The sequence below is a fragment of the Blennius ocellaris genome, assembly GCF_963422515.1.
Source record: "Blennius ocellaris genome assembly, chromosome: 14".
Classification (NCBI taxonomy): Eukaryota; Metazoa; Chordata; class Actinopteri; order Blenniiformes; family Blenniidae; genus Blennius; species Blennius ocellaris.
Window position 1 is genome coordinate 17,283,913 of NC_137663.1, and position 13,096 is coordinate 17,297,008.

Sequence of the window (13,096 nt, forward strand, 5' to 3'; positions counted from 1 at the left end):
GCAGTAATAGTACAGCGTAAAAGCTTTGGAAAGTTTCCCAGTCTGCTCTAAATAGAACGTATCTTTCTTTGACCCATGTCAATTGAGTTTTGACAAACTCCTTTGACTTGCGTTGGTCCTGAACCCGGCTGTGAGCCACAATTTTATCACGTCTGCTATAAATCCAGCCTTCACAAAGCTCAGTTTCACTTGAGGTCATCAGAGAAGCTTTAAGTGATTCTGACCTGAACTGCAACGCATTGATAGACGCACTCATACTCTGGAATCCTTGTCAATATACTTGAGAGCAGCAAGACGTGAATCAATGTTCGGCACAGTCTTTGCCAATGGTTTTACAGTTTCACTCACATACAAGTGGATGTTGATTTAAATGGCGTAAAACGAAACTAATAATTCATCATGTTTAAAACTTTATCTGACCCCTTTTTATTACCACCACCTGTTTGTAACACGGAGCCGTCATTGCATGTTGAGGCATCGTTTTCCCGCTCTGACATGTCAGGAAAGGCTTTATGTAGAAATCCAGGTTTGTGCTGCAGTGTTCACTTCGAAAGAAAAGTTGTGTGGGTTTTTTGAGGAACCGACACTGGCTGTGGTTGTCAACGTTCAGATGTTATGTCATTTTCAAAAGTGAGCAGATTCCTGCCTTCATTTACTGCACTTGCTGCCTTTTATGGTGATAATGTATTATAATTTGCAAGTATTGACTAATAAGTCTGTAATTTGCTCATCAAACCAACTTTCGTTGCACTGATATGACGATTTGTATTTGTTTGCCGCTCTGCATGGACAAATCCCACTCTGCAAGTTTAGTGCTTTAAAAAAACAAACGTTCTGCTATCTCACCACGACAAGGTGTTCAGTGTTGGGTTACAAACAAACGTAGAGTTGTGAGCCACAACAGATCAGTTGCGGCTACATTGTGAATTATCGTGCTTTTTGAAAATCTATGAGAGCTAAATGTCTGTTAGTTTAAAACTGCCTTATTTAAAAAAAAAAAAAAAACTGCCGTGATTGATTGTGATCATTGGAAAATATGAGCCTGTTAAGATGGAAACTTAGTGAGAAAAGTGGTCCTGAAACCACTGCCACTTCACCAGATGAGCATCATGTTAATGTGTGAAGGGCAGAAGTTGTTAAGTTTAAAAGAAATAAGAAGAAATACTCTGGAAAAATGTGAATATGTAAATTATAAAAATCTACATTTTAGATATAGTCCGTAGTCATCTAAAGGGTTAAACTTTAACAGACCGTCAGACATTACTACTCAGCTATCAAGTGACGATAATACATTGTTCTGTCTCTAGACTGTAAATCTAACTCAGCCGGTAACACTAAATCCAAGAATAACGCAGAATAAAGATTAATTTCATAGTATTTATCACCCACAGTGAGAACATTAGAGTCAGTTCATAGACAGAGCTGGACTGCTTGAATAAATTGTGTCCTGCCTTCACTTAACAAGTGATATTTCATCGTGTTAAATTAGTTTAAAATCCACCAGCACTGGCTCCACTGTAACATCCCGACCCGTTCAGTCAGGCTTCAGTGTCTTTTCCACTGTACCTTGACTTAGTGTTTGCTGCTTTTGCTCATTTTGCACCGTTTTGATATTTTGAGTTTTCGTCAAAGCTTGTACTATAATGCATAATGTATATGAACTTTTTTCCCAAATATAAGCACAGGACTTTGTTTGGAATAAACTCGACTTGTGTGATTATTTCATTTAGTGAGTGTCAGAGATTGCAGGTGGACCCATTAGTTCCATAAAAATCATGGGACATGAAAAAAAAAAACCACAGGGGAAACAGGAAGGACAGATGACAAGAGGAGCGACATGTTGACAAGATGAGCCAAAAAAAATACAACAGAGGGAGAGGGTTTAAATACACTGGGAAGGTGGAACACAATGATGGGTGCACACAGGGATAAGGCCATTGGTTAATTGGAAAGACGAGGTGAGACACACAGGGGCAGACACACAAACCTGACAGTGAGAAGGGTATTAGAAATTCATGAAGTTGTGTTGTTTTTGTTGTTTTTAACATGATTATACGGCAGTAATTTTCAAATTAATGTAAAATTTAAAAAAAACAACCTAAAATTAAAGAAGTACAAATAGCTACTGGTTTATTTAATCATTAATATGGCAATTCACCCTATTACACCGTACTCGTCTCAGCTGACGCTTACAAATCAAAGGGTCCCTTATGATAGTGGAGTGATTGTCTACAATCACTACTATAAATAAGTGGAAGCACCGAGGAATGATTGTGTTGTATTTGGTGCTATGTAAATAAAGTTTAAAAAAAAAGTAAATTAGTGGAAGAATCAATGCATTTTAAAAAATAATATATAATTGGTTTATCATCTTGAATGTTGGCTTAAAAGATTGATGCATCATCGGTGAAGGCACACATAAAGTAATTGCAATAATAAACTGTCATCATTTGTTGCTTTTCATCTAAACGTTGGATAAAGAACCATGGCATTGACAGACTAAGATTTTTAATCATGTTTTATTATAGAATTGATTTGAGCACAACTGACTAAGAAAACCCCCATGGCTCCAGTTGTGCCATGCCTCCGTTTTTATGTATTTGTTCGCATTCCCGTTGTCTTACTGATCCACGCGTAGTATCGAGAGACTCGGGTGTAGATACCGTACTTCCCGTCCTTGGCGCACTCCTCCCCCCAGCTGACGATGCCCGTGAGGAACCAAGTGCCTTTGTAGTTGGTGACATGCGGCCCACCGCTGTCCCCCTGACACGCGTCCTTCTGTGCATTTCGATAGCCGGCGCAGAACATGAAGCGTGTGACGTGGTCCCGGCTGCTCTGTTTGCAGCTGGTGCGGTCCACGTAGGGCACCTGCAGCTTCTGCAGCTTGTCGGCTTCGCGGCCCTGAAACTTCAGCCGTCCCCAGCCGGTCACCAGTGAGCTGCTGGACTCCGTCAGGAGGCTTTCAATAAATTCTTTGGGGCCGAGGCAGATTGGACGCCTCTGATTGGACAGTTCCACTGGGGTGGAAAGCTTGAGCAGTGCAATATCGTGGTTATACTGAGACTTGGTATAATCATACAAAGGGTGGAGATGCACCTCGGCCACTTCATGGTCTCGCTCTGGACCCTCGAACAGGCTCACATCATGTTCACCTGCAAGCACAATGTAGGAATATTAAAACTGTTGAATGAGCAAATATAATCAGACTTACTGCCTAATGTGGTTTGGTGAGATCCCAACAATACAAATTGTGTGATTTCTGCATCAGCTTTCTATTTGTTGCCTTCTGTTGAAACGTTCATGTGCAAACATTTTCTATCACAGTTGTCCCATGGTGTGTATCCCAAGACACGTGCACAACTGCAATTACTCTGTTCCTAGCATTGGCCAGAGGGTGAGTGGGGGAAAACAGCAAAGTCAGCGAACTGTCTTGATCCCGATGTGGTCACTGGAGAGTTTGACGGGAAATGTGGTGGCAGGTTAGAAAATAAACATTATCGGATTCTGAGAATAATCACACTAACTCTGAAGACATGAAGGGGGATTTCACCTTTTTCCATCTTCCTTAATCCATATGGCCAAAGAGGGCTTTTACCAATTAACTATGCTCATTCTCACATCACCAATTAACCTCCCATCAGATGAGGCTGGATTACTTATATGGTATGGTATTCATAGCATTATGGTAGCTGTCTTATGACAACCTGATGGCAAATTCGCTCTATTGAACTGGTTACCTGAGTAACCTGAGTACTCTGAGTATGGGCTTATAGACTCGATGCTTCTCTATGTGGACTTTTCATTTGCAATACAAGACACGTTCACGACAGAGATGCATTAGGAAGTGGAATCAGGTGCAGTGAGTATTGTTTCTCCTACCCGCTCTGATGAAGAACTTCCGGCGAGTAATTTGGGCCTGCACCAGGCAATGGGCTGCTGTGATGACCCATGACTCACTGAGCAGAGACCCTCCACAGAAGGGCTGTGCTCTCTTGAGGATATCCGAGTGAGACATCAAGCTCACCTGCAACCACAAAAACTGGAGTAAGCACAACAAGATGGAGCAGCAGCACAGTTTCCCCAGTGCAATGAGCAACGACCCGGGTTAATTTGTTCTGCATCACACACCTGCCAAGGTATCTCCCCAGGCTTGGCATCGTCACCTCCAACAATCCTCTGGTCAGTGTTTTCTTCCTCCAAGATGGTCGGGAGTGTGGGAAAAGCCCATGAGAACATCTCTTTGGTTTCTGTTGGTGTTTCAGTAGCACTTCTTGCCTTCCTGCTCCCTGAAACTGCTTCACTTGTATTGATAGGGGGACTGAAATCTGACGTCACCGAATCTGTTTCAACTGGAGAGGCCGGCGGAGTGTCGACCTGCTCCGAATCATTCATGGAGGAGTACATATAATCATACAACTCTGTTATGTCGTCTTCATAGTCCTCCTGAAAGGTGTTGCTTGAGTTGTCTCTAGTTGTGTTTAATGACCGAGGGCTGAAAAAGGATCTGGTGTTGATGCTGGAGGAGGTGTTCACACGGCCACAGCTGAATTGCTCTAAGAGAGAGAAAAAAAAACACATCAGAAATCATCATAAATGTTATAAAATTGCCTTTTTTTTGGCAAGGAAATGTCTATGTAGCAGGATGATGGATGCAACAAAGCTCAAATCATCTTTAAGTGATTTGTTTGTTTTTTCTAACATGAGAACTCATTGTTCTCACTAGATTTCCTGTCAGTGCAGAACATTTAGTATGTGACGTGGGTTACAAGGGTAACTCTGCTTTAACAGCACAATAACCCTAATTTATAAATGCTGATTTGTGTATTTATAGTTAAAAGCTGTCATTTTATGCTCTACAAATGTTTCTTCACACATGAGAGAAAACCAAAATAAGTACACATTTAAAAAAACAAACAAACAAAACCTCAATATCTACATATTCATGGCTGTATTAGTTAATTTTACCCATTGGTTCACAGGTCCTCTTATCTGGCCCCAGTCTGTAACCGACAGCACATCGACACACAGCTCGGTCCGTCAGCATCAGACAGAAATGGGAACATCCTCCATTGTTGGTAGAACACTGCTTGGTAGTATCTGGAGCGAAAACAAGGAAAGCAGAAGTACTTCATTGTTTCAGGTTATTTTGATATATAACATTGAGAAAGCAAGTAAAACGTTTATGTGTGCCACGCGCACCAATTTCACAGTTCTTGCCACCAAAGTTTGGCTGGCACCAGCATACATAAGAGCTGAGTCCGTCTTCACATTTTCCATTGTTCTGGCAGGGGTTTGGGTCACACTGGTCTCCATCTACACACAAGTATACAGACATGCAGTCAGGGCAGGTTCAGAGGTGACAGCGTGCTGTGAGAGCTTGTCTTCCCTGTGTCTTACCAATGTAGCCGGCCCAGAACTCCATCTGAAACAAAAACACTGAAATCAGAAGCAAACCTGAGAACTCTGCATTGTGTTTCATCATTGTGGCTGCATATGGTTCTTTCACACTCTACAGAGGGATTGTTAAGTTATTGAAGTGTGAAATAGTCTTTTATTTAAGCATCCACTACCCCCCCCCCCCACCCCAAAAAAACCAACAAAAAACAATCAATAAGACTGAGAAGGATAGTACATTTTTGGCATGGACAGAGAAAATCTGTAAATGTCTTTGAGTATAGCCGAGATACTCATCTCTGATGTTCATCCCACAAATGCATGTTTGAAAGTCAGAAAAGGCTTTCCAACAGTATCAAGAAACATTGGTACAAGGAAGAACAATTCTTACAAACCAAAATGTTGGCTTTTTGCCTGATTATTTGTGAGTACGAGTGCCACCTACAGTTTTCTCGTCATTTTCAAACACCTCCCTGGCCTCCTCCATCGAGCAGAGCTCCTCTCGACACTCCCGCTCCAGGTTGCCCTTGTGAGTAAGTTCTTCAAAAGCCTGGTTGTACCTTCGCTGGCGACGCAGCACCGTGTGCGCCGTGTGCTGTGACACAAACACTGCTCCTGAAAAAGAAAATAAATCACTTTAATTCCATATCTATATGCATACATGCTGGTACACATAACAAAATTCCATTTAAAACCTGATAAACCTCAGTGTTTGTCCTCCGCTGAGTATCTTGTTGTGCCGTCATAAATCTAGTGAGCCCTCTGACAGATGACACTATCTCCTGCTCTGACCTATCTTACATTTAATCTGCTTTAAAATTCTGCTCTCACTCTGGCAAAGAGCTCGGCAGACACTCCGCAGCTTTATCTCGACAGCTATCTACTCAGACTGCGCAGCGCTGCTGACTCTTCTCACTGGATTTAATAGGCAGTTTCAATCTGAAAGCTTGAGGTCTCACTCGGCAGTCTGGCCATTAACGCTGCATATTTAACCCTGAACTTGTCACATAGAGCCACTACTTACATAAGAAGCTTTTACATGCTGCTCTTTGAGTCAATGTGTCTGATATACATCACACAGACTTCATATATTGCCCACTTATCTGTACAGAATATAGCAATAATGATCATAGACACGACTGATAACAAAACACAATTTAAACTTGTGGTTATTTTAATGTTTTATATTAAGATAAAGAAAGACAGAGCATTAAAGGGATATTTGTTTCAGTATGGGTATGTCAATCTTGAACGGACTTGCCATTGTATTTTAAGGGAGTCCAGCTCAAATTTGACAAATTTTTCACATGATTCCTTCTCATATATGTCCTGACATTGAAGTTCAAACACTCAAAGAATAAAAACAATATGACTTTGAGGTGAAAGCCCTCAGGCGTCTCGCCACTAGCCTCTTCCTATAACGATAATCTCTGAACTTTGCTCGCTTCCAGCCACTATTGCTCTTGTTTACCTGTGTTTTCTTCTGTGGTCTCAGCAGCTAGTCCGTACAAGTCCAACAGCAAAGACGCAACCAGAACCAGCAAGTGAACTCTGTCCATCTTGTTGTTGTCAGCCTGAATTTGACTTTACAGAAAAAGCAGCAGACAAAAAGAGTAATCTGCTGCTCCAAAGTACAGCAACACACTGTTTACTCTCCTGTGTGGCTGAAATGTTTGCTTGCATTCATGTAGGCATGTATGCAAGAGGAAGAATTGAGCTACGATATACTGAAACGGTGAATTAGACCAAGTAAATAGAGGCGTACAAGAAAAAAGGAAGGTATAAAGTGACACATTTCACATTTTCCGAAGCAGATTTTATTCAGTAAGGTCAGATTGAAGCTGAGCAACACCAAATATTGACTTTTGATGAGACATGGCCAGTGTGTGTGTGTGCGTGTGTGTGTGTGTGTGTGTGTGTGTGTGTGTGTGTGTGTGTGTGTGTGTGTGTGTGTGTGTGTGTGTGTGTGTGTGTGTGTGTGTGTGGTGGTGTGTGTGTGTGTGTGTGTGTGTGTGTGTGTGTGTGTGTGTGTGTGTGTGTGTGTGTGTGTGTGTGTGTGTGTGTGTGTGTGGGTGTGTGTGTGTGTTGACGTTCCCAGCAGTTAATCATGTTGTTTACCATGATGAGTCTTGTCCGATAAGCAGCTTTTGGAGCATGGCTTACGTGCCGGTTTCAAATGAGGCAAATGCAGAAAGACACATCCAGAAAACACACACGGGCAAAAGTTTTGGACTTCTACATTTGTGAGGAACACCGGATTTCCAGACTCCAAGACAAGCATCACAACTAACTTAGAAACTTTATTGTGGTCCAGAAACGCTGCTGCAAGTGGGCTCACAAAATGTAGATTGGGGATTGATTTTTAAACTCTTGTATTGGTTTTAAAAATCATTTCATACCTAACTGATCGTTTGTCTGAAAAAAAATTGTACTGTCAGGTCATCTGGAAGCCCTCTGCTCAACTTACCAAAGATGAGACATAAAGCACACGATGAAGCTGCATTTTCTTTATAAGCTCCTCTAGTTTCTTAGAGCGTTTAAATAAATCTCAAGATTTATTAATGCTTTGCTTTTAAGCTTATATTATCTTCTGCCTGTTCTTTGTACTGCAGTTTGACATTGATCTCTTTGAGAGTTTTTATCATTCATTTCAATGTTTACCATTATCTTCTGTCTTTTATTTATATACCTTTAAATTACACATTTTAATCATTTAGTGTTTTGTAACATCCTGTTCTCTGTTATTACTTATATTTTATCTGAAGCACTCCAAGTTAAACCATTTACATGGCACTCATTGAAATTCTTCTGAATTTCAACCTTGGAAAGTCACTTAAATATAGTTTGCAACTTTATTGATGTTTGAAATACAAATAAACATCGTCATGTGCGATTTAAATATGCAAACATTAGTTTCATTGCATAAAACTGATGGAAATCACACATATTTCTCCATATCTAGTCCAAAAAAAAAAGGAGTGGATGTCTGCAACAGTTGGCATTCATACTAAGAGTCCTACTATAAACATGATATATTCTTTTTTAAATAAGGGGGCCTAAATATGTCTTAGATGAATGGAATTGTTGCAATAGACAGACCTCCCTCACTAAGGGTTTAAAAGCTTGTTTAATCAATAGTAACTAATGCTTGTGCTGCTACTCAGCAACATTTTCCCCAAAAAATCGCTTTAACTTCCCAAGACTGAGTCTTCAGTAGTAAGAAATACTCTGCTCCCCTTTACCAAAATGCTCACTGACATTAGTCTCCTAAAAACCACAGCTACATCAACAGCGCACAAAAAAACACAAGACTAACACATCCAGATTTAAAACGGCATCGCCATTTCAGTGGACCAAATGTTTCAGCAAATCCAAGCGGGCAGATCAGCTTAAAGCCATTCGGATGCAGCAGAAGCAGATAAAAACTTTGCAGCTAATGCTGCAGTTCATGCCCTGAAGTAAAGAGGAGCCGCTGAATGCTGAGTATTGAAGGCTGTTTGATTAGAGTGTGAGTTACACAGGGTGTGGCTGAGGACAAATCACTGTGAGTGACAGCCACTCCAGCTGGCCTCCAGCCAGCAGCTTCTGAACAGTCGCAGTCTTGTGGGGATTTTATTGGCTGAGAATGGTTTAAATCAGGCGTGAAGGAAGGGTGCATCCCTTTTTTGGCAACGGAGAGTTACAACAGTCTTTGTTTCTGCAAACTACAGAATAAATGTGAAGATGACAATTGGCCACTCCAGTGCCGCTTTGGTAACAGTAAGGATTAGATCACTCTCCCTGCTGATTAGTGTCCGTGGAACAGATCTTTAATCGTTGGGAGCAGCAGCCCAGCAGTACAGGAAGAGACCACTGGTCTCCAGCTTCTCCAATGTTAATTAACAGGCAGAGGAAAGAAAAAGTAGGTTAAAGCAAAAAGAATCATACAGTTTGGAAAGGCTGCAATCAGTGTTCATTATCTCCTCTCAGCTCAGTGTCAAACTTATTTTGGTTCAGGGGCCACAAACACCCATTTCAGCCCAAGTGGGCTCGACCAGTGGAATAACCTTTAGCAACAACTTGAAACCCTCTGCTTTGTGCAAGTGTAAGAAGTATGATTACAATCAGAAGTAGTCTGCATATAATTGAATATTACGGAACAGAAATTGTGTATTGAAATAATCGAGCAAAGAACTTGAGTGTGTACTCCGTGATTAATGACAAACAGAAACAGATTTAATCTGTTAGATTCAAAGAACAGCATGACAGATCTATGTGATGAAAGATAAAACACACACAGTGCATAGGTTTTACTTATTTGATCATTGATTTTAGCTGCATCAGGGACTTCAGAATGATTGTTGTTGTTCTTGGGTTTTTTCTTTTTTTTCTTTTAACCTCATCAGACATGTTACAGAGTCAGCAAGAAAAGAGAAAGCGTTATTTCCCTCTTGGTTGTGTGTGCTGAGTAGCAGCAGCTGTCAGCATGAAAGAATTCAACAAAATGACATGAGCCTGCTGACATTTAGCCAGCCCCTTTTTTTCATTTGTGCTATTTTTTTTGCTGCAGGTTGGATGCTATTGTGTTGAAATTTGTATTTATTGTTATGAATCTTGTCGTAATTCTAATCTGTTGCAGTATTTATGCTTGCGTGTGCATGTTTTTCTTCCCTGCAGTCAAGTCTCCTAAATTTCCCCCCCATTTTAGCCTCAGTTGAAACCAGCAAACATTTTTATTGGTACACAATTCATAGAGCAAAATTGCTGTTTTGTGATTAATTGTGTGGTTGAATTTAAATACAAGATTGTTACCTTTTTGTTTACGTGGATTCTGCTTTTTAGGCAGAGTTTATTAAAAAAAAAAATTCATAAAAGTGAATTGTGGTGATGGGAACTAGAGCGGACTTAGTGGCACTTTTTGTTCTAATAGAGCAGCTGGTCGCAGATCAGTAATCCTCCAGGGCAAGCTCTGGCAGAGGCCCAGCCGCGCCTCGGTCTGCGGGCTCATTCAGTTTCTAGAGTCAAAAAGTCATGGTGACCTGATGCCACGGACCCGTTATACAAGAGACAGACAAACTCACCAAATGAGACCACGTATAGGACGCCGTGGGACTCACTAATGGCGCGGACATGCAGCGCTAAGGGGTCACTCAGGGAGCACGAATCCTGCAACAAAACACAGCAGAGCATGATTTCACCTATTGTAGGACATCCTATTGAAGAAAAAAAGAACATGTACTTGGGATGTTCAAGGCAAGGGCATTCAATGCAGACTCAACCTCAGAAAATAAACTTTTGAGGAGGTACAAATGTAAATCAGTCACAAGGCTTTAAGACGTGTATTAGTCATGTGTCTCATTCCATTAATTTTTGTCATACACTTTTAATGCATTGTTTTTCTCTCATGTCTTCTTTTAAATTTACTCTTTACTTAATTGTCAATTGTTGATTTATTTATCGACTACACCTTATCCAGTTTGGACTAGAACCGACCAACGTTTAAGCAAACTATTTACACACTCATCAACACTTGTAACCAATTTAATATCATCCATGATTTTTTTCTGTCATGGGATGTCATGTGACAAATAAACTTTTCTACCCAGTAGTTGATGAGTTATAATGCAGGAAAAACGGTCAAGCCTTGGGATTTATGCGATGACATTTTGATGACTGTATGAATGAGTCAGAGCATTTCCAGTATCGAGGGGTTCCTTTTCCGGTCAACTCAAATCACTACAGAAGTTATTATTTGTTCTGATAGAAAGCTTGTGGAGCAACAAAAGAGTGATCTGCACAATATTAGTGATCTGGTCATGATATCAAAGTTGGTTGATGAATGTGTGTTTTTTTTTTATTGCTCAGCATTCCTACACATCATCTGCAAAGTGCATTTAAGTTTAGGAAATCACACTGACAACTGACTATAATCCATAACAGGAATGGGCCTTCCTACCGCTACAAGTGAAACCAACAACTTGTTAATTTTTGGATATTGGTGGTGAAACTTAATAATTACAACATTAGTATCAAGTTATTTGAAATCAAGTGCGACCACTGCTGCACAAGGCTTCAATTTCACCTTTGGTTACACTGAAATCACGTTTAAATATTTATAACTGTTTTAAAGACTCATCCTAAACTGGATCTCCTGTAATCAATTCTTGACACTCTCAGCCAGTTGCAAACAAAACTGGGGCTCCTTCCAGCCGGCCGGTCTAATTCTGCCAGTCAGCAGATGTAGGTTAAGAAAAAAACAACCTCCGTTTATCTTTGACCCAACTTGTTCATGCTAACAAACTGAAGACTTTAATGCAGCTCAGACTAATGGATATAAACTGAATGATTAATATCTTTAACATTAAATACAGTCAATAGGGTTTTTTTTTTCAGAGGTGGAATTGAGGTCCTGATTGTTGCTCCTATTTTATTTACAACAATAAAACATCAACAGTTAAAAAACAGTTAAGTTTGGACATTTTGTAACACAAGGACACTCTTGTTCTGCTGACTGTCATGGGATGTCCTGTAAGTGTATTCTACATGTGCCTTGGTAAAAAAAAAAAAGAAGCCATTTTCTTGCACAAATGGATTAAATGATCAATAAACTGATTAATTTGCATGGTGTCAGACCGCTGAGTTTGCAGATGGATCAGCGTTTATTGGATGCAAGACAACCTTGTAAATATGGTGGCCTTCTGTACACCAGTAAAGGCATCAACATGCACATTACAGTTTCTGTGCATGTGGTGGCACATGGAGTTATAATGATGGTTTCTATTTTAATCAAGTTCCCATGTCAAGGCTTTATAAACCGTGAGTCGTGACTTCCCAAAGGCTTGAGCAATTAATGTTTGGCTACCACCTCTTGTGAGATAATATTAAAGAAATCTTTCTCTTAAATTCACTTATTGTCTCTTGAATTGCATTCGATAAACTTTTTTCTTTAATCTTCTTGGGGTTACAGGTCCCTTATAAATTTACATCCCTTAAACTGTAACGAGGACAACTTCAGCGCACTGCTGAAAATGAGACGCCATGAATGAACGAGGTTGATGGTACGCCTTTCACAACCTCTGCAGCTCTCACTGCGCATGTCTTCTTATGATGCTTCTAAATTGTTTTTAATCAGAGATAGTTTTCAAATAAAGTTTGCATCTGTTGCACCAGTTACGCTCATGGTTTTGCAGTGAAGAATCCTTTCATTTTCAAATTTGCCCTTAAAAAAAAAAAGTACACTAAAATGAGCAGTGAGCAGCTGATATTAGATCATCCATCTTTCTTATACCATTTTTATCCAATTGAAGACTGCAGTGCTGATGTCAAGCCCTGCTGACTATGGATGGGGGCTGCTACAAACAGTCCATGTATGCCAGTCCATCACAAGGCAAACAGAGAAACAGACAATCACACATATGAGCAATTTAGAGTCACCGATTAACATCAAATGTGTGTTCTTTGGACTGAGGAACCTGGAGAACCCAATCATGTACATGGAGATTATCCAAACGTGGCCCAAACACAATCACTTCATGCATAGCCCGAATCTATTTGTTTTACCTTCCACTTTGGCTTTTTGTTTTTTTTTGTTTTTTTTACAAAAAAAGAGATCAAAAGGGAAATAAATCACGCTGAGGAAAGGCATCCCTTGACCCCTTTGTGTCACCAACTGGCACTCCCCAGGAATCCCCACCCCTCACTTTCATAACCAACAGTCTCAATG

General features: G+C 40.3%; 1 protein-coding gene across 1 annotated transcript; it reads right to left on the minus strand.

The window, feature by feature from the left end:
- Positions 1-2,592: 2,592 nt before the first annotated feature.
- On the minus strand, positions 2,593-6,953 carry f9b (coagulation factor IXb; the record flags this gene model as incomplete). The annotated part of the gene is made up of 8 exons (XM_080508997.1): positions 2,593-3,152; positions 3,880-4,024; positions 4,129-4,553; positions 4,966-5,097; positions 5,200-5,313; positions 5,398-5,422; positions 5,840-6,009; positions 6,866-6,953. 8 exons carry the CDS (start codon positions 6,951-6,953, stop codon positions 2,593-2,595), a joined length of 1,659 nt encoding a protein of 552 aa, XP_080365123.1.
- Positions 6,954-13,096: the final 6,143 nt, after the last annotated feature.